We start from the raw sequence: 21,893 nt of genomic DNA, 5'->3' as shown, positions 1-21,893 counted from the left end.
GTTTTCCTTTCATGTCATTTAAAATTTCAAAAAAATTCTGACTTTTTAAAAAGATTGTCTGGAAAAACATATTTTAAGATTCCCCAAGAACGTGACCACACCCTGTGCTTAACTATCCCTGGACAGAAAGGTTACTAGGGGATATTTTTCATATTTTGTTTCACCCTAGTTTTTAGCTGCCTCTAAAACAAAGTATTCTAAATAAATCTAGTGTAACTCCTATTCCCACTTAGAAACTCATATCACTACAAAGAATCACCCACTGAAGAACATATTGGGATGATTATTCTTGGGTATTTGGTTAATAGAAATCTGAGAGATCATAAAGTCCAACTGCTTGCCCAGTGTAACGTTTTGTTATGTTTTATTAAAAACTTCATTTCAAAACTAAGATTTATAAAGAGACTTGAAACATGGGTCTCTTAATAAGTAGTTCAGATAATCTAATGTGAAGCAATTTGCATTGTTCCAATTTTTTTTCTTCTGCCAAAGCCCTGACTTCATTTACTTGTATTCACTGATTCCACCTCTGTCCTGATGCTACTTTGAATGTAGGTTGTAGACCTGCTAACATATAGCCACTTATGATTTTTCAAGATAGCTCCCTAAAGTCTACTGTTCTCAAAGCTATTCAGTGCTGTCAAGAATGTCATACGTGGTACAGCTATAACTTAAAATGCTACAGAATTTCATCATCGCCAAGCCCTTATTATATGAAACGTTAAAGGGAGTTACCTAAGAAAAAGAAGATGAAAAATATGAACAGTAAAAATGACAGCAAACTCACAGTTATTAACAACCACACCTGAAACAAAAACAAAAGCAAACTAAGCAAACAACTAGAACAGGAACAGAACCACAGAAATGGAGCTCACATGGAGGGTTATCAACAGGGGAGTGGGAGGGGGAGAGAGGGGGGAAAGGTACAGAGAATAAGTAGCATAAATGGTAGGTAGAATATAGACAGGAGAAGAGTAAGAATAGTATAGGAAATGCAGAAGCCAAAGAATTTATACGTATGACTTATGGGCATGAACAATAGCGGGGGGGAATGTGGGAGGGAGTGGGTGGGCAGGATGGAGTGGAGTGAAGGGGGGGAAATGGGACAACTGTAATAGCATAATCAATAAATATATTTTTTAAAAATGCTACAGAATTTCTAATACCAAGGAATTATAATTGTGAGAAAATTAAACCCATATTTTTGCAGCTTTTCACTAGCACCTATTTTTGTCAGAGCAAACCAGCAATATTTTCTCTAATTTTTAATCTTTTCCCCCCAAATAAATCATTAAGAATTTAAGCCTGATTTGATAACATATTTCTTATTGAATTGATACTTGTTTAAGTTAAATCCATTCAAGAATACTAAAGTACAGAGTGGAGCAGAAGTAGGTTTACAGTTGGTGAGTATGTGAAACCGTTTATTCTTGTATTATTATTTATTAATTATTGTATTATTTTCCATATGAACAACTGTAAACATGTTTTTGCCAAGCCCTGTGTAAGTATACTCTCTTAAATATGCAAATAAGTCACTGTCTATAGTTAGTTCACTGAGGTACATACTTTCTAAGTTATATAACCATGTTTTTTTTTACCATACCCAATCCTTTATAGTGTCATTTATTTTACAGACTTATATTTGATTTTCTATATCAGATAAAAACAAAATAACCTATTCAGAGTTTACACTTACTACCTTAATAAATCATTAGCATTTTATCTATGCAAAGGAGTTCACCAGCCTGTGAAATCTAAACAGACACTCTCAGAAGTAGGTATGTACCCTATGGAACTTAGTGTTTAACCAGATGGGTTACATACTGAGAGAACCAAGGTAGGAGATACATTTTTAATAGGAAGGAGCGGCTGGACAGAGGAGATGATTACAGAATGCAGAATTCATGCCCAAGTCTAGGTTTGTCTCCGAGGATGAAGTTTTCTAAAAGAATAGTTTGCTTTTGTTAGTTTAAAAACTTCTGCTAGTTTAATAACATGACATTAAATATCCACTTTTGTTTTATGGAATGTGCAATCTGGCATGTTGACAGCAAAGAAATTCCAAAAACTAGAAGCAAGTGCTATCCCACTGATTTCTGTTGTGAAATCAGAAAAGAAGAGTGAATACTTACAGATGCAGTTTTATTTACATCTCTAGCAGCCCTTGAAGTATAGTCAGTATTCTCGTCCCAATTTTACAGATGAAGAGTAGAAACCTAAAAAAGTTAAGAAACTCTTTCGAGATCCCAGCTACCAAGTAGTGGAGTAATATATACAATGAGTGTAGGTTGGAAGTTCTTCAGAAGTTGAATCATTTTTGAAAAAGAAAAAGTTCTGTCTGATGTTCTCTGGTTTCGTGACATTATCTGTAAATAGTGAATTTCTTTCCGACAGAAACCACATATTAGGCTTTGACTTTTTAATGCTAGCAGAGTACCCAGAACTTTATAAATTTTTATTGAGTTGACTACCAGCATTCACTTCCTAAGTTTCAAATTTTATCTATTGCTTCCTGTTCATTCTGTAGAATTTTCCTAATTCTGAAATGTTTCCACTAAAAAGGACTAAAGCCATATTTTGTGGGGCCTGATGTTTGTACAACTTGGGGGAGGACTCTATAAGAAAAGGAGTACAAAGGTATGAGTGTGAAGTTACTGGGGCCAGCCCTGCTTCCAGGGTTTTGAAGGGAGCCCATGGGAAGTGAGGGCTGTTAAGTTTAAGCTTTATTTGCTTCATAGTAAATCCAGCTCCACCCTGAACTGTATTAAAATGCTGCCTCCCAGAGGCAGAGCTTAATCTATCTTCCCTTTCGGCTCCTATAAATGTGGTGCCCTCCTGCATGAATCTTTATAAAATATAGCCCGTACTTTTTGCAATGTAATAGATATGTGCCAACCTAAAAATTTCTTTCGAGGCCTCTTGATAGGTAAGTAGGCTCTATGTGGAGCGAGGGCAAGTGGTTTGATTATTTGCCTTGCTGATTAACAATAATTACTGTTTCTAAGTAACATTTACTTTCATAGTTTGTTGCTTAAGCTAAAATAATACAGTGATGATTAAAAAGTTATTTTCTTGTTTTAAAATCTTTGATGTGTTAGAAATGAAACAAGGGATTTTTCTTAGTCATTAAAGTTTTTTCTTAAACCTTAATACTATTACAAACGGTATAAAAAATAACGTACCCATTCTAAGTTTTGAACTTTTATTTCTTATTTTTGAATTGGATGTTTGTTTATAGAATATAGAACATATTTTAGTATTTTATTTGCCACAGATTCAAAAGCTTTGGAAATTTCTCAACTAAAACTATGTTTTTTAAAAAAAAGCAGCAGTGGTAATGATTATGTCCTGAGAAAAATTGGCATATGTGGAAAATTCTGTATTCTTACATGAAAATAATTTATTGTCTCTGCACTGTGACTTTCCTTGGGGGATATTTTCATAACTGAAACAACTAAACTAAATTATAGCATGTTTCCATACGTAAATGGTAACATCAGTGGTTGTAGACATTGAGTGGTTATAGACATTAAGATGTGAGCCTTGGATGTGATAAAAATATAAAATCTGGTTATTTTAAACCAATTGTCTTATTACCTTGAATCCTATGGAAGGAAGGAAGATTACATGTCTTGTGATTAAAAACATATTTAATCATTAAAACCAGGTTTTAATTCTGTAATCCCCTTATTTTCACAGCATAATAATCTCATACAAAATTTACTATTCTTGCAAATATCTTTGGAATAAAATCTTCAGCGCCTACCTATTAATGTTGGGCTTCTCAGGGCAGAAGGGTAAAAAACTTGCTGGAAGGTTCCTTTTCTGATTAAGGGAGTCTCTTATGGCCGCCTCCACGTATATTGTTATATGATATATAGATGTCATAGGACTCATAGAAACTAAACTACTTGTTCAGGAAATTCTATTGCCAGCATTATAGAAAAATTCAAAGTAAAGGAACTAAAAAGTTATTCTAGAAATTTTGACATTGAGAAATTGAGATTTGTATGTAAACATAATTGTAACAATATATAAAAAAAGAGCTGTGGTAATACTAAAATTATTGGTATAACACATATCTAAGCTATTGAATGCTTTACTACCTTTTAGTAAAATAAGAACTTTACTTAGTCATTGGGTCAGTGAGCACATATGTATTAAACCAGCAGCGCTGTGTCATATGCTGCAGAGAAAATACAAGAGCATACAGGTCAGACCTTGCCCACAATCTGGTTGGGGGATATATAGTGGATATCAGAGTTGAGTTTGACAATAGCCATTGGTCCATTTTGTTATATTGGCTTATCACATATCTATCCAGCATTCTGTCTTGTTTTTTGAGAAATTTCAAGTGAGTTGCAGAATCTTCCACATATATATCAGTAGAGTTCAATATTTGTTTATAATTTTTTATTGATGTAAATTTTACATACATTGAAACACACAAATCTTACATGTACCATTCAGTGAGTTTTAACTGATGTGTAGTATACACTTGTATAACCCAAACTCTTATCAAGATAGAGAACATGCGTGTATATTTTAAAGATTATTCTTCAATATAAGGTATGTTTTTAAAACTTTGCTTTGAAAGAAAACAAAAGGTTTGCCAAAACCATGTGAGGTATTTCAAAGTATGCCCAGTAGTCCAGTGTTTGTTTTGCCCAGGGAAGTGAACATCTGTGAAAGTATTTTGCCTGCTCATGTTTACTGTAGGGAAAGATGGTAGAAGTCATCTTCAGGTAGAAACCATGAAAAGCAAGGAAAATTGGCAGTAGTTCTTCGGTGCATTATTGTCTGTCTGTCTGTAGCTCTCTGTGTGTTTACGTGCATATGCCACATACTACAGCTCAACAGAAATTTCCTTCTCGTTAAATCAGGATTTTAGTCTGAGAGTAAAGTATAAAGCAGCCTCCTAGTTCTTTAAAAATACTCTTTATAAAAAAAACTTTTGGTTTGGAGGCTGATGAACCAGTCTGCCTTCTACTTTCAGCCTTTCTGGGCTTATAGCTGTGAAGGTAGTGAAGGAAGTAGTAGGACCTTAGGCTTTTACGGGAGGACTTTTTTTTTTTTTTTTAACAACAAGCACTTAGTGATTTCTGTGGTGTGGGGGTACCATAAATAATTATTTCAACCAGTTGCTTCTCTTACAAAACAGAGCTGGGGGATAGGCACAGTTAGAGGTAGGTGGAAGATAATAGCTAGTATTAGATTCTGTTATCCAGTGTTTTCCTTTTGAAGCCATATAAAGAGTTGCCTGTAAATCATTCGTGACCATGGCACATTCACTGAAGTCATGTCTGTGTGATTTTTACATATGTCTTGTTCAGTAGCTTTGAGAATTTTAGTGTATTTTAGTTTCACTCTAAAACTACTCGTGATAATTGAAACAATAATACAGGATGCTCAGTGATTATTTCAAGCATCTTAAGATATCCTGTTAATTTTCTTTGAGCAAGTACATGTTCCATGTTCCATACAGTCCTCAAGAAAAATTTATTTTTTGTGTTGTTCTTTATGTTTTTTTTCTGATGTGTTTATACTTAATACCCTGTTTTCAGTCTGAGATCCCAAGTAAACAGCCTGAGACACCCGATGATATCATTCCTCAAAAGGTAAAATACAAATTACCATAAAAGAATGCAAAACACTTGCAGTTTTGGTTTTGGGGTTGTTTCGTTTTGTTTTGGTGCATGGTAGATTAGACTAATTTGAAAGATTGACTTCAAATTTGCTCTTCCTGTAAATTCTGTAGAGTTGAAAAGTTGGTTTCATTCATGCTGAGAACTGTTGTAGTCTTTCTTGGCTTTGCTCTAATTGGCTTCCTAGGGTCTGTGTGCTGCTCACTAACAGGCGGAATATTCACTGCTCTCACCGTAAAATGTGAATGGCTTCATACGTAAACTAACAAGTTCTGACGCATGTTAGTAATGGGCAGCCTGACACCTTCAAATTTTTTTTTCAATTACTCATTTCTCTAGGTAACAAACTATGTATTTTGAGAATGCAAGGGTATCATCTTTTAAAATTATATACTAAAAACATATGATCACTTTTGAAAATACAATTTAAATTTATTTTAATTTGTTAAAAAAATTATAATTTTTTTTGTCCCTGGAAGATTCTATATATAATTCAGGGGGGAAAAAGTGTAGTTCTTTAAAACACAGAAGTATACCACAAAATATTTAGGGTAAATGCTTATGGTTCCAAGTTTAAATCTGTAGATGTCCCACGTGTTAATTCATTGTCTTGCCCATCACTAACTCTGCTTTCATCTTTTTAAAAATGAATAATTTTGAGTTGAAGATAACTGTTATACCTTACGTAGGAGATTTGTGACAGTACAAAGTTTACTGCCTTTCTTTCACTTCAAAAACATTACAATATTCTTACTAGTTTGCTCATCAGATTTATCTTTCCATAATTGTAATATTATTTTACATCATTTTAATACTCTCCTATGTTATGTAATAGATTTCAGTTTCCATGTGGGCATATCATTCTTTAGTTAGCTTGTGGCTCTCTTTATTCCCTGTCTCTGCCTGAAGTTAAGGGCAGTGTGGCTTTAGATAGGTATCTTTTTATCTCAAAATTGATTTATTATTTTATATTCCAGCCAGCTGGACACTTGTGTACTATTTCATTTTGAAATCATTTTTTTAAAAAGGTCTTGCTTGAAGTAGCATTGTCATAGACAATGCATACTGACTACCTGAGCTTGAAGAGTAGGCCAACAGAATATTTTTAATTACATGCTCTTATTCATAGGAAAGAAGAAGTAAAATAATGTTTACAAAGGCAACATTTTAAAGCATGTATCTTTTTCTTAATTGTTAATCCTAAATCTTAGTCTAATTCTGGTTGAGGAACGTTTGTACATATAAACTTTTTCCTCTGGCTTTACATTTCTGTAGAAAATTTTAGATGTTTTTTTATTGTATTATATTTTTTAAAAAACAGGCTTAGGTCAATTGGAGAACCTGTTTTTAAGGTAAATATTAATTATCCTGAAAAAGAAATGCTGTATCATGCCAAAAAGCTAAATTTTTTCTAATGTTCCTAGGTTATAAATTTCTTTTTGAAAATGGACTTACATATGTTCTTGATATACTTAGTAAGATTATGGGTCACATTCTTCTGCACAATAAACAATGATGATGTTTTAACAAATGGGAGATACCACCTCGGAATGGCAGGCCAACCAGAGCGCGCCATCTGGCCTGAAGCTGGTTGATTCCATGTTAGGTCAGGACTCGGAAGGTTTGGGCCGTTTCCAGAGTGCCAGAGAGACCTGGGAACATGTGAAAGAACAGGGCAGTTCTGAGTCTCTACCTCCAAATATCTGAAATAAACACTCACACAGATGACTCCAGCTGAATGGCTGGCCCTCGAGGCCTGACCTACATACCTTACTGGGGAGGAAGCACAGTTCCAGGGCCCTCACAGGCTAAACATCTCCTTGGAACCTGACACTCTCTCACAGTGGGCATTCTCTTCACTCTCCTGGATACTGAGGTTTTCTGATACATTAGTTAGGTGGTAGTATACCAATGTGAAGTTATTTGGCTAGAGATGATTTATTTCTATTTCAGAAAGAACAAAACTGCCAATATTGTTTTATATATGTCTTTTCAAAATCAAGGGAATTTAAAAATAAAAAAAAAACCCAAAAATCTGTGGATTTACTGTGTACTTAAAAACCTGTTAAAAATCCCATAACAAAAAAAAGGTGACACACGAAGAAGTCTTGACACCATGCCTTCCCTTGAGAAGCTTGTTTTAATTCTTGAAGATAATTATTTGAGTTCTTTTCTCTTGTTACTTCTTAGAAACCTGCTAGGTACAGAAGAGCCGTAAGTTATGACAGTAAAGAATACTACATGCGGCTAGCCTCTGGCAATCCAGCGATTGTACAAGATGCCATTGTAGAGACTTCAGAAGGTGAAGCCACTCAGCAAGAACCAGAGCATGGTGAAGACACTATTGCCAAAGTCAAAGGTCAGCCTTCTTGATTTTAGTTTAAAATCATTTGGAGCAGTCCTTGTGTTTGAACTTACAGGAAAATGTGAGCAGCTGTAAATGGTGGGGCCAACCTTAAAGGTACCCATAAATATTATACCATCTCACCCTACTTAAAAATTAATGTCTGTACTAAAACTAAAGCTACTGGCTGTTCTTTATTACCTTCAGATGAATGTATTGTACCCGTTGGCTTGATAATTTTTTAGTGTATTGTGCAGAATTCTCAGTGGCACCTGATATTTTCAGTGCCCTAATAAGGCCCTAATAAGTAAATAAATATTTGTAAAATTAAAACAACCACTAAATGTGTACCATTAGTGCATGTTAGCCAACAGTAAGCAATAAGGGTCTTTCTTCCTGTGATTATTCCAAATCTGTTCTTTATGGAGCTTAGTAAAGCAAACATATAGTGATGATTAGTGCTAAAATGGCCATGGGCTTTTTTAGTTGTTACTTTATTTTTTTAATGTATTTTTTCCCATTACTATTTAGTCCCTTTCTACTCCCATCACCACCACTCCTCTCCTGCACTCACCACACTGTTGTCCCTGCCCATGAGTCCTTTTTCCCTTTTGCTCAATCTCTCTACCCCCTGTACTCCCCCCAGCCATAGCCATCATCCTGCTCTCTATCTATGAGTCTGTCTCTATTTTATTCTGAGTTCAGTTTGTTCATTAGATGCCACATATGTGTGAAATCATACGGTATTTGTGTTTCTCTGACTGACTTACTTCACTTCGCATAATGTTGTCCTGGTCCGTGCATACCATCACAAAGGGTAAATTTTTCTTTTTTTACGGCCAAGTAGTATTTCATTGTGTAAATGTCCCATAGTTGTTTTATCCACTCATCTACTGATGGACACTTGGGCTGCTTCCATATCTTGGCAATTGTAAATAATGCTGCAATGAACATAGAGGTGCTTATGTTCTTTCGAATTAGTCTTTTGGGCTCCTTTGAGTATATTCCTAGAAGTGGTATTGCTGGGTCAAAAGGCAGATCCATTTTTAGTTTTTTTAAACATCTCCTTACTGTATTCAACAGTGGCTGTACCAGTCTGAATTCCCACCAGCAGTGCAAAAGGGCTCCCCTACTCTGTATCCTCGCCAGCACTAGTTGTTTTTGATTTATTGATGATAGCCATTCTGACCAGTGTAAGGTGATACCTCATTTTGGTTTTAATTTTCAGTTCTCTGATGATAGATGACGAGCATCTTTTCCTATGTCTGTTGGCCTTCTGTATGTCTTCTTTGGAGAAGTGTCTATTCAGGTCCTTTGCCCATTTTTTAATTGTTATTTTTTTGTTTGTGTTGAGTTTTGTAAATTGTTTATAAATTTTGGATATTAACCTCTTATCAGATGTATTGGAAAATTTATTCTCCCATTCTGTGGGTTATCTTTTTATTTTGTTGATGTTTTCCTTTGCTGTGAAAAACCTTCTTAGTTTTATATAGTCCTATTTGTTGATTTTTTTCTTTTGTTTCCCTTGCCTGGGGACATTATTCTAATAAAATATTGCTACAAGCTATGTCTGAGATTTTGCTGCCTATGTTTTCTTCTACAGTTTTTATGGTTTCAGGTCTAACATTTAAGTCTTTATTATTTGTGTGTGTGTGTGTGTGTGTGTGTAAGAAGGTGGTCTGGTTTCTTTTTTTTTTTTTTTAATTTTTTCTTTTCTTTTTTTGGGGGGGCGTGTATCTGTCCAATTATCCCAACACCATTTATTGAATAAACTATCTTTAGCCCATTGTATGTGTTTGCTTCCTCTGTCAAATATTAATTGACTCTAAAGGTGTAGATTTGTTTCTGGGCTTTCCATTCTGTTCCATTGATCAATATGTCTGTTTTTATGCCAGTACCATGCTGTTTTGAGTACTATGGCCTTGTATTATAGTTTGACATTAGGCAGCTTGATTCCTCCAACTTTGTTCATCTTTCTCAGGATCCTTGTTGCTATGTGGGTCCTTTTGTGATTCCATATAAATTTTTGAAGTATTTGTTCTAGTTCTGTGAAATATGTCATTGAAATCTTGATAGGAATTGTGTTGAATCTATAGATTGCTTTGGATAGCATGGACATTTTAATAATGTTAATTCTTCCTATCCATGAACGTGTTATATACTTCCACTTAATTTGTATCTTCTTCAATTTATTTCTTCAGTGTCATAATTTTCAGAGTACAGGTCTTTTATATCCTTGATCAGGTTTATCCCTAGGTTTTTCATTCTTTTTACAGCAATTGTGAATGGGATTATTTTCTTAATTTCCCCTTATGTTACTTCACTATTGACATATAAAAATGCAACTGATTATTGGATATTAACTTTGTATCCTACTACTGAATTCATTGATCAGTTCTAGCAGATTCTTAGTGGAATCTTTGAGGTTCTCTTTGTACAGAATCATGTCATTTGCAAATAACAACAGTTTTACTTCTTCCTTTCTAATTTGGATGCCTTTCTTCTTCTCTGATTGTTGTGGCTATGATTTCCAGTACTATGTTGAATGCAAGAGGTGAATGCAGGCATCCCTGTATTGTTGCTGATCTTATGCGGAATGCTTGTAGTTTTTGCCCATTGAGTATAATGCTGACAATGGGATTGTCATATGTGGAGTCTGTTTGGTATGATCCTTTATTCCCACTTTGTTGAGAGTTTTGATCATAAATGGGTGTTGGATTTTATCAAATGCTTTTTCTGCATCTATTGACAGATCATGTGGTTTTAATCCTTCATTTTGTTTATGTGGTAAATCACATTTATCGATTTGCAAATGTGTGGCAACCTTGCATTCCTGGAATAAATCCCACTTGATTGCGGTGTATGATCTTTTTGATGTATTTCTATATTCAGTTTGCCAATATTTTGTTGAAGATTTTAGCATCTATGTTCATCAGTGATATTAGCCTATAATTTTCTCTTTTTCATATTGTCTTTATCTGGTTTTGGAATTAGGATAATGCTGGCTTCATAAAATCAGCTTGGCAGCCTTCCCTCCTCTTGAATTTTTTGAAATAGTTTGAGAAGGAAAGGTGTTGTTTTTCTCAGAATGTTTAGTAAAATTCACCTGTGAAGCCATCTGGCCTAGGGCTTTTGTTTGCTGGGAGGTTTTTTTTATTACAGCTTCAATTCCACTAGGTGTAATCTGGCTATTCAGATTCTCTGATTCTTCCTGACTTAGTTTTGGAAGATTTTATGTTTCTAGGAATTCATCCATTTTGTCCAGATTGTCCAGTTTGTTGGCATATAGTCGTTCATAATATTTTCTTATAATCCTCTGTATTTCTTTGGTGTTAGTTGTTATCTCTCCCCTTTTATACCTGATTTTATTTATTTGGGTCCTTTTTGTGTGTGTATGCATCTGGTTAAAGGTTTCTCAATCATGATTATCTTTTCAAAGAACCAGCTTTTGGTTTCATTGATCTTTTGTACAAGTCATTTTTTTTCAGACTCTATTTTGTTTTTGTCTGCTCTGATCTTTATTATTTTCTTCCTTTACTCACTTTGGGCTTGATTTGTTGTTCTATTTCAAGTTCCTTTAAGTGTAATGTTAGATTGTTTATTTGAGTTTTTTCCTGTTTCTTTAGATAGGCCTGTAATGCTAGCATTTCCCACTTAGGATTGCTTTTCCTGTGACCCACAGATTTTTTTGGTTGGTTGCGTTCTCATTTTCATTTGTTTCAAGGTATCTTTTGATTGTACCATGATCTCGTTGTTGACCTACTCATTGTTTTATAACATATTATTTAGTATCCATGTGCATTTCTTATTGTTCTTGTGGTTGATTTCTAGTTTCATAGCATTTTGGTCACAGAAGATGCTTGATATGATTTCACACTTGTTAAATTTATTATGACTTGTTTTGTGTCCTAAAACTGTGGTCTATCCTAGAAAACATTCCATGTGCATTTGAAAAGTATGTGTATTCTGCTGCTTTAGGGTGAAATGGTCAGAATATATCAGTTAATCATATAAGGCCTCTGTCTGCTTGTTGATTTTCTGTCTAGAAGATCCATCGATGTTAAAGCGGTATTAAAATCCCTGACTACAACTGTATTTCTGCTGATCTCCCCCTTTATGCCCGTCAAGATTTGCTTTACATATTTAGGTGTTCCTGTGTTGGGTACGAAAATATTTAGTAGGGTCATATCATCTTGTTAGTTTGTTCCCTTTATCATTATAAAGAAGTAGTGTCCTTCTTTGTCTCTTACTATAGTGTTGGTTTTAAAGTCTATTCTGTCTTAAAAAATATTGCTACCCCAGCTTTTTTCCATTTCCATTTGCATGAAATATCTTTTTCTATTCCTTTACTTTAAGTCTGTATGTATCTTTTGATCTTAGGTGGGTTGCTAGGAGGCAGCATATAGATGGGTCTCATTTTGTTATTCAGATACCTTATGTCTTTTGGTTGGAGCATTTAAGCCATTTACATTTACTAGCCATTACATTTATTGATAGATATGTATTTAATGCCATTTTATTTGTTAGACTATTTTCCTCTGTTTCTTTTTTTCTTCATTTCTCTTTTTCTTCTCCTAAAGCAAGCCCCTTAATATTTGCTGCAGTACTGGTTTGGTATTAATAAACACCCTTAGCTTTTTCTTGCCTGGGAAGCTCCTTATTTCTCATTCAGTTTTAAATGATAGCCTTGCTGGGTTGTTAGTCTTGATTTTGTAAGTCATTGTTTTTCATCACCTTGAATATTTCATGCCACTCCCTTCTGGCCTGAAATGTTTCTGTTGAGAAATCAGATGACAGTAATTGGTGCTCCCTTATACATAACTACCTGTTTATCTCTTCTGGCTTTTAGGATCTTCCCCTTGTCTTTAGGCCTTGCCATTTTAATTATGCAGTGTCTTGAAGTGGGCTTCTTTGGTTCCAACTTGTTTGGGACTCTCTGAGCTTCCTGGACTTGTATGTCTTTTTCCTTCACCGGATTAGGAAAGTTTCTGATCCTTATTTCTTCAGATAGATTCTTGGTCCTTTGCTCACTCTCTTCTGGTATACCTGTGTTGCAGATGTTGTTATGCTTCATGTTGTCCCAAAAGTTTCTTAAGCACTCCTCGTTTCTTAAAATTCTTTTTTCTTTTTACTGTTCTGCTTGAGTGTTGTTTTTTTTTCCTACCTGACTTTCCAAATCACTGACTCTATCCTGTACTTCATCTAACCTGCTGTTTTTTCCTTCCAGTGTATTATTTATTTTGGATACTGCATTCTTTATTTCTGACTGGTCATTTTTTATGGTTTCTATGGGGTTTCTTTTTTCATGCTGTTGAATATCCTTATAATCATTACCCTAAACACACTGATAAATCTGATAAATTGTCTGCCTCCATTTCATCTAGTTCTTCTTCTGGAGAATTCCCTTGTTCTTTCATTTGAGCCCTGTTACTTTGTTTTCCCATTTTGAGTGCCTCTTTGTATTTGTTTCTATGTATTAGATATGTCTGCAAGACTCTGGTACAGGCCTAAGTCAAACCCTGCCTATAACTAGCCCTGGGCAACCTTTTTGGAGCTATCAGTGATCCACAGTGTGTGGCTCCCTCTGATGGGCTTGTGTGTGCAGAAAGAACCAGGCTGCCCACCAAGGCTGGCTTTTTATCAGCACCAGTCCTGGGAGAGGGTCCCCTGAAGTCTCAGAGCTCCCAGTGATCCACCTCTGCCTGCAGACTTTCTGTAGGGTTAATCAGTGAATGTCTTCCAGCTATACTCCTCAGCAGCAGGACGTAAGTCCCACAGAGAGGGGCAGAATAATTCCTGTGGGCAGGTTTACTGCTTCCCCTCAGGCTGATACCATTCAGAGAGGAGTGCTCTGCCTGAGAAAGATGGCTCCTGCACTATGAGGAATGGCTTGGCATAGGGATCCTGGTAGCTGACCCTTCAGTTCTCTCCCCAGAGTCACCAGCCCCAGACTCTTCTCACATGTCAGGCTCTCTTCCCTCTGCCAGAGTCCAGGGTTAGTGGCTGGAAATGAAATTTTGTGCATTGGCCCTTCCTTTTAAAGGCTCTCTGCATCTCCAGCTGTCTCTCCCTGGTGGACAGAAACCCTGCTGCTTTTCATAGCTGTATGTTACTTGGGTTCCTTTCCTTGTTCTGGTGCTATAGGCTGGGGAGCCCAGTTTGGGGTTTAGAGCCCATGCTTCTCAGGGGGAAACCCCCAGCCACTGAAATATCCCACCAGAACTTCAGCTGCTGTCCCTGGGAGCCCAGCCATCCCTCTCTTGTCTTCTCCGCACTCCCTACCAGTCATGTTGTGGTGAAGTGGTTTCCTCTGCCTGTCCTTGGTTATAAGGCTTCTTTGCAGCTAGTGTTCAGTTGTTTATTCAGGATGACTTTTCTATAATTTAGTCGTAATTCCAGTTTGGTCCTAGGAGGAAGTTAGTGTAGCTTCCACTTGCTTCTCCGCCTCTTGGGTCCTCCACCATGGGCTTTTTGATTCTTTTACATATGTGTGCTCTCTGCTGCCTTTGTACAGCTTCTCCGTGACGTGGACCTTAACAACCCCTCCCCAGTCTTAAAGACACTGGTAATAATCAAATCATCCTTCCTTGAAGCCTTTTCCAACTCCCCTGTCCACCAAAAATAGCATTTTGCTCACATCTCTTACAGCAATTTCAGTGATTTTTCATGGCTTTATGTTTTTCTGAATTATAAGTTTGTCAGAGGCAGAGATTATTTTTCATTTCATCTTATAGCTTTTGACACATGGCTGCCTCAAAATGGGATTCAGTCATTACTGAATAAATCAATCCATTGTTTTAACTTTTTTAATTCTCTGATTCACCATAAATTCAAAAATCTTGGCATATTTTATAAATAAAGCCCCGGATTATAAATTAACAACTGTAAAGATCAGTTCCACATTCTGTAGATTAAAATTGATACTATATTTTGACCATCTCAACAAAATACACCTTGGAAGTTGTGATTCATTTCTCCTGTTATTCTAGTTTGCCTGTCCTCTCATGATGACTCTGACTTACCAAACCTTTCATAATTGATACAACAGAGTTTATGACCTTTTGAATTTTCTTGACATTGCACCAGCAAAATTATTGCGATGGGTCCAAAGCTGTATTGACTGGGTGAAGCCCCCAAAGTATAATTCACAGAGTTAGACGACTTGTGTTTGGGTCATTTCATGTACCAGGGTTTGGGTCATTGGTGCTTCACTCTGCTGGGCCTCATTTTCCCAGTCTCTAATTGAGCTCACACCGCAAATACTGGTGTCACCACTATGATATGCACGGTATCTTGATAGACGTGGAATTGGAGGTTTTGATTCACCTGACAAAAAGTAATGTAGCTGTAAGCTTTCCCCCATTATGGATGTCCTCAGCAGGACTTGATCTCTCTTGTTTATTGACTCTACTCTTTTATATGTGAAAATAAGGTTCTTCCCATGGTAAAGCAGAGCCTCTGATAACACATATTCAAAGCTTACGATTCTAACAGGCTGACTTACACTTTTTCAAAATTCTTAGGGCAACTATCATTCATAGGTGTAACATGACTTTTTTTTGGTACCACTAAGATGATTCCTTTAATGAAATGTGGGATTTAGAGTATATTTTGAGTGTTGCTAATATTTTAGGATCTCATCAACTGATTTTAATGTCATCTCTTGTGACTATTAATAAAGTTATCAAAATGTAGGCAGTGAAATGTTTCCTTAATCTGCAAATTAAATGATTTGTCCCTGTAACATAAAGAATTCTGTTCTTGTTCTACCCTGGCTGGTGTGGCTCTGTGGATTGAGTACTTGCTGGCCTGTGAACTGAAAGGTCCTTGTTCAATTCCCAATCAAGGCACATGCCTGGGTTTAGGGCCAGGTCCCCAGTTAGAAGCATATGAGAGGCAACCAATCGATGTATCTCTCACACATCAATATTTCTCTCCCTCTCTTTCTCCCTTCCTTCCCCTCTCGCTAAGAATAAATAAATCTTTTTTATAAAACAGAATTCTGTTCTTGTTCTTTATGAACTGATGATATGATCAGATTCATTCATGTATGAACGACCACACTACTGCTTGTGGCATAAGTCTTAAAATAGCCCTTGTGGGCCCTCCAAGTAGGAGGGTTCTCTTGGAATCGTGTTTGTAAATTGTAATTTTTACCTCTATGTCTGATTGTAATTGATCATTTATTCATGGTACCCCCTCAATGACATTTTTCCATAACACCATCCTTACCATTAATTATGCTAAACTCTCTTTATCATCATCATCTGATACTTATTTAGAATTTACTATTAATTGACCCTAATGCTAAGTGGTTTTTACATAATTACCTCATACATCCAACAATTCTCTAAGATAGAGAGTATTTTTATCCCTGTTTTATAGATAAGAAAACTGAGGTTCAGAGAGGGCAAATTTCTCCAAAGTCACACAATCATTTAACTCCAGAGTCTGTGTTGTTAGACCGCTGAGTTGTGCTGCCTCCGCCTGTCTGCGTTGCGGAGTTATCAGATGGGAACTGTATACGAGGGACTGCATGAGACTGAAATGCTTCCCAAGTGGCCCCTGCAAGCTCACGTGGCCCTCTTGGTCATTGTCCTATAGGTCTGGTGAAGCCTCCTCTAAAACGGTCTCGATCTGCACCTGATGGAGGAGATGAGGACAACCAGGAGCAGTTACAAGACCAGATTGCTGAGAGCAGCTCAATAGAAGAGGAGGAGAAGACAGACAACGCCACCCTCCTGCGCCTGCTGGAGGAAGGAGAAAAGGTATTGTGCTTTTAAAAAGTAAGAATTGTATTTAAGTAACTTGTGTCCATTTGACAGGACTAGTTGATAGGGTGGCAGAAGATAAATATTTCAGCCTCTATGATGAAATACAATATTAAACAACATTTTGGGTTTGGTACTCTGCTCGTGCCATCTTCAGGATTGTCTGACCTAGCGGAGCTCACTAAACAACATGAAGTTTCATCAGATACAATATTAACAATTGACAGATAGTTCACTATCTTCCTCTACAACCTTTATTAGACTGTAGTTCTTGCTATAATTCTCTATTCCTGTCTCATGTACACAACCCATTCTGGCATTGTATTAGTACTTTTTTCTACGCCCCTGTAATTCCAGAAACCACATTCAAGAAGCTCCAGCCAGTCTGTACCATCTCCTGCAGCCCTGTACTTGACCCCTATTCTCCTTCACTCATAGAATATTACCTTGCCTTCCCTTTTCTCTCAACCTCCTGAACCTTGCCCATCTCTCCAAGTTCATTTTATTGACTCTTTTTTTGTAGCCTGTGCCCCCTGCAGTATTGTGTGTCTTGCAGTTTCCAGCATCTATGATGTTATTTCCTCATTCTGCACTTAACTCATTGTCACCTCTGCTAAAATGCCCGTCTCTCCATAGTTTGCATAACCTCTCCTTGCAACCCCCACTGATACAGCCTCATTGATAGATGTCTTTAATACTTAGATATAAGAAGTGATTCTTGACTGCTTTTCCATCTCAGGCTTGATTAGCTAACCCTCCTCAATGCTTTTGTAATGCCTTGTATATTACTGTGTTTTATCATGTCGTGATTATTTGTTCCCATGTCTGTCTCTGCCTGTAGACAGGGAGCTTCTGATAGGCAGGTGCTGTTTCTTATTTCTATCCCATTGTTTCACACAGCTCCAGTCTCTCAACATACATCCAATAAACCTTTGAATGAAGGAGTGATTGGTTGAATAAATAAAAGGATAAATGAATAAAGGAATGAATAAATGTATAGTGGTTATCTTTTTATAAAGGATGGTCTTTTTGCCAGTTATATTAGATCTTGGAATAACCCTTAAAATTTTACCCACTAAGAAGTAGTAACCAGAAATCAAAATATAATTTTAAAAATTCTCTCTGAATGCATGGCCTTGTGAATCCAGAATGAGAATATTTTTTAAAATCTAAGTATATTAGGTGTGAAGGAAGCACAAGAGAGGCTCTGGGGTCTTAGGAAATTTTCTGTTTCTTGATTTAGATGCTGGTTGCATTATATTTAGCATTTGAAAATTCAAGATGTGTATTTATGAAAAACATTTTTCTGTATGTATGTTACTCTATGATAAAGTTATTTAAAAAGTACACCAGTATTTTTTCTGTAACATTCTACATTTTCATTATTGAAGTAGTTCAAATGTGGCTATGAAAATTGACTCATATTTGTATATTTTAGAGAAAACTATTTTCTAATGCTGTTATTTGTTAAACTTTTAATCTCATGAGTACACTTTTTCCTCTAATTGCTTTAAGTTTCAATAGTACAGGAAGTGTATTCAAACTGACATTTATTTGACATTTGTTTGCCTCTGGATTAGTTGTTGATTTTTTTTTCCTTGACTCATATTGAACTGAGTTTAAACAAGAAAGAATTTTTACTAAGGACATGTCCTGCTCATTGGAAAGAAAACAATACTTACATTGAGAAATTTAGGAACTCCTTCCTCCTATGAGGAAAAGACTACTTCTGCCAATTTGGGCTTGTTACAGTGGCAGAGCAAACGGTCTGCCAGGCAGGCGGGATCCAGGTTGGAGCGGATAGGGACAAATACCCCAACTGTAGTTCCAAAAGTTGTTATGGAAAAGGGAAGTGAGCTGTGTGGAAGACAAGACAGCTGCTAACATGATTATGTACATTATCTTGCTCTCATGACAAGCCAATGTACATTTGAAATTTACAAAAACACAGAGAAGCCCAGAGAAGTTAGGAAACTTGGCTAAATCATTAAGTAACAGAATTGCTAATTCACTCAGGATTGTTAGGCTCTGCAGACCTTTTTCTTTTTTCATTTTTCTTTTTAATTTTATTTATTCGTTTAAGAGAGAGAGAAAACCACTGATTTGATGTTCCATTTATTTATGCATTCATTGGTTGATTGTTGTATGTGCCCTGACTGTAGATCAAACCCTCAACCTTGACATCTGAGGATGACACTCTAACCAACTGAGCTACCTGGGCAGGTTTGCAGACCTCTTTCACTCTGTATCCTCCTCCTCACAAAAGGCACAGTTCTGATCTGTTTACATGTGTGCCTCAATACCCTTTCCTGCCAAGTTTGTTGTGACTCTCTCCCTCATTCTCTAACTTGTTTATCACTTGTAGAACCTTGTACTTTTGTTTCTGGCTTATAGTGAGTTCTCAGTGAATATTGAGGGGAAAAGGATGGATGAGCATGGATGTATAGGAGTGAATGGTTGTTTCCTTTTACTGAGATCAACTGCAAATCAGACTGCTGTCTTAGCAGATTCTTCTCAATATGCTTAAACTCAGATTTACTATGCTTAACTCAGGGAATGCCCTCACAGAGCAACAACTCAGTAAAGCCCAGTTTGCCCATGAAATTCATGTTTTAAAACCTTTTGCTTCAGGTATATCAAAAAAGAAATTATCTGAGATTTTTTTAAAATCTGTGTTAATGAATGTATACGGTTTTCTTTCTAGATCCAACACATGTACCGCTGTGCTCGAGTACAAGGCCTAGATACTAGTGAGGGGCTACTTCTTTTTGGTAAAGAACATTTTTATGTGATTGATGGATTTACAATGACAGCAACAAGGGAAATAAGAGACATTGAGACTTTGCCTCCAAAGTAAGTAAATGAATGAAGAGACACAAAGTACAGCTATCCACAGAAAACAATATATTCAAAGTTTTGTTCATCCAAAAATTTTGTTTTAAATTATATTACCTCTCAGTTTGTGTGCATCGGTTATTAAAAATTCACAAAGGGTAATTGTTATTTACAGATAATAAAGATAAAATTTTCCTTTTATATTACAATGAAAACTAAATAAAATTTATGACTGAATAACATTAGACACTAAATTCCTTATATTTGCAAATTGTTGTTTTTTTATTCCTTTGGACCTGTTTTTTGTTGTTGCATTTTTTCCACTGTAATTCATCCCCCTTATGCCCTCTTCTACCTCCACCCACCCCACCCCCACAGCCACCACACTGTGGTCCATGTCCATGAGTCCTTTTTCTTTTTTGCTCATTCTCTCCACCCTCTAACCTTACCCCCAAGAACTGCCAGTCTGCTCTCTGTGAGTCTCGCCATTTTGCTTCTTAGTTCAATTCATTCATTAGATTTCACACATGTGTGAAATCATATGGTATTTGGCTTTCTCTGACTGGCTTATTTCACTTAGCGTAATGTTCTCCAGGTCCATCCATGCTGTCACAAGGGTAAAACTTTCTTCTTTTTTTATGGCTGAGTAAGTAGTTCCTTGTGTAAATGTCCCATCGTTGTTTTATCTATTCATCAGCTGGTGCACACTTGGGCTGCTTCCAAATCTTGACTGTTGTAAAAAACGCTGCAATGAACATAGGGGTGCTTATGTTCTTTCAAATTAGTGTTTTGAGTCTCTTTGGATAACTTTCCAGAAGTGGAATTGCTGGGTCATAAGGCAGATCTATTTTTAATTTTTTGAGGTAACTCCATAATGCTTCCCACAGTGGCTGCACCAATCTGCTTTCCCACCAGCAGTGCAAAGGGTTCCCCTTTCTCCGCATTCTTGCCAATACAAAAATGTCTGTACAAACACAGTTGTAGAGAAAATGCAGGTAGCTGCACAACACTAACAGAGGAAAGAGCATCCATGACTTCTGAGTGCCCTACAAGCAGTGTGACTGTAGCACAGGCAGGAATTAAGTAAGTTTTATCCATCTTCCTTTTCTTCCAGACAAAGTTAGAAGGAAGATAAAAAGCTAAAGGCTTAGAAAGTCAACATGTTCTTCTCTTCCTTTGACATTTTGAACACCTTACACTGTTGAAGTGCACATGGTCGCTACAGTTGATTCCCAGATCTTTCAAATAATTACCTTCAACAACAATCACAGCCACATTATGACTCTCATGGGCCTCTTCCTCCATATAAAAATATTAAAAACTATATTTTATGACGGTTGGTTTAAAGATGAATATATTTGTATCATATATTAAAATATTTTCTTTCACCTAAAAGTTTAATATTTTTCTGATTTTAAAAGAAATTAAAACATTTTCTTGGGCTCCTAGAAGTACTTAGACCTAGGCACTCTGCCTGATAGATAAGTGGACCCTGATAGCAATAATGGGATTTTTTTTTTAAATTAACTTCAGCAAAGGAGGCAGTTTATATGCCAAGTAGCTGACAAATTATTCTCTTAAACATATTTTTTGAACTGAAATTTCTGATATACTGTTCCCCACTCCTATTCATATGTTGAAAACAACAGCTTTTGTTGGACTGTGAATTTATCTCCTGCTGTGTTTTTGTTTATGTCCTTTCTCTTGGCTGCCTGTAGTATGCATGAGCCCATTATCCCTAGAGGAGCCAGGCAAGGCCCCAGTCAGCTCAAGAGAACATGCAGCATTTTTGCGTATGAAGATATCAAAGAGGTACATAAGAGGAGGTATCTCCTGCAGGTGGGTTGATTTAGTAGTACTAAATGTTTTGTCATGTTCCTGCATTCAGAGGATGTATTATTTTAAAATTGACACATGCCATGAAAACCCTCTATTGGACCTGCATTATCCCTTAGAGTATTTCTTAGATTATTCCTTAAATTTAGTTATGTGATAAGTAGACTCATATTTCATGGGCACATAACTCTGTATAATGCATCTTTTTTAAAAAATACAACTTAAAACATTATAATTGCCTTTTAATTTAAAATTTACACCCTCATTATAATTTTACAAAATTATAACTTTGTAATTATTTTATTTTACCATTATTCTTTTAAATATTTTAGAAGCAAATTGAGAACACATTCACAACAAATAGGCTGTTTATTTTGTAATTGAATCTGCTAGGAATTTGACTCAGTTCTTCAGTGAGTTAATTTTTTCAACATTGTAGAAATTGATAGTGGAAAAGTT

The 21,893-nt window shown here is 36.1% G+C and overlaps 1 protein-coding gene across 6 annotated transcripts in view; it reads left to right on the top strand.

The window, feature by feature from the left end:
• WDFY3 (WD repeat and FYVE domain containing 3) overlaps positions 1 to 21,893 on the top strand; it is a 268,490-nt gene that overhangs the window by 207,185 nt on the left and 39,412 nt on the right. For 5 of the 6 annotated variants that reach the window (XM_053922587.2, XM_053922591.2, XM_053922589.2 and 2 more), the window contains 5 exons: positions 5,568 to 5,621; positions 7,839 to 8,007; positions 16,597 to 16,760; positions 19,468 to 19,616; positions 21,317 to 21,437. In XM_053922587.2, the coding sequence (XP_053778562.1) occupies positions 5,568 to 5,621; positions 7,839 to 8,007; positions 16,597 to 16,760; positions 19,468 to 19,616; positions 21,317 to 21,437 (657 nt within the window). The remainder of the gene's footprint in view (positions 1 to 5,567; positions 5,622 to 7,838; positions 8,008 to 16,596; positions 16,761 to 19,467; positions 19,617 to 21,316; positions 21,438 to 21,893) is intronic. The other variant, XM_053922590.2, reaches the window with a different exon arrangement.

This window comes from Desmodus rotundus, chromosome 4, assembly GCF_022682495.2.
Source record: "Desmodus rotundus isolate HL8 chromosome 4, HLdesRot8A.1, whole genome shotgun sequence".
NCBI classification, from domain to species: Eukaryota; Metazoa; Chordata; class Mammalia; order Chiroptera; family Phyllostomidae; genus Desmodus; species Desmodus rotundus.
Note: the sequence above shows the minus strand (reverse complement) of the source record. Positions and strands in the feature narration are given on the sequence as shown.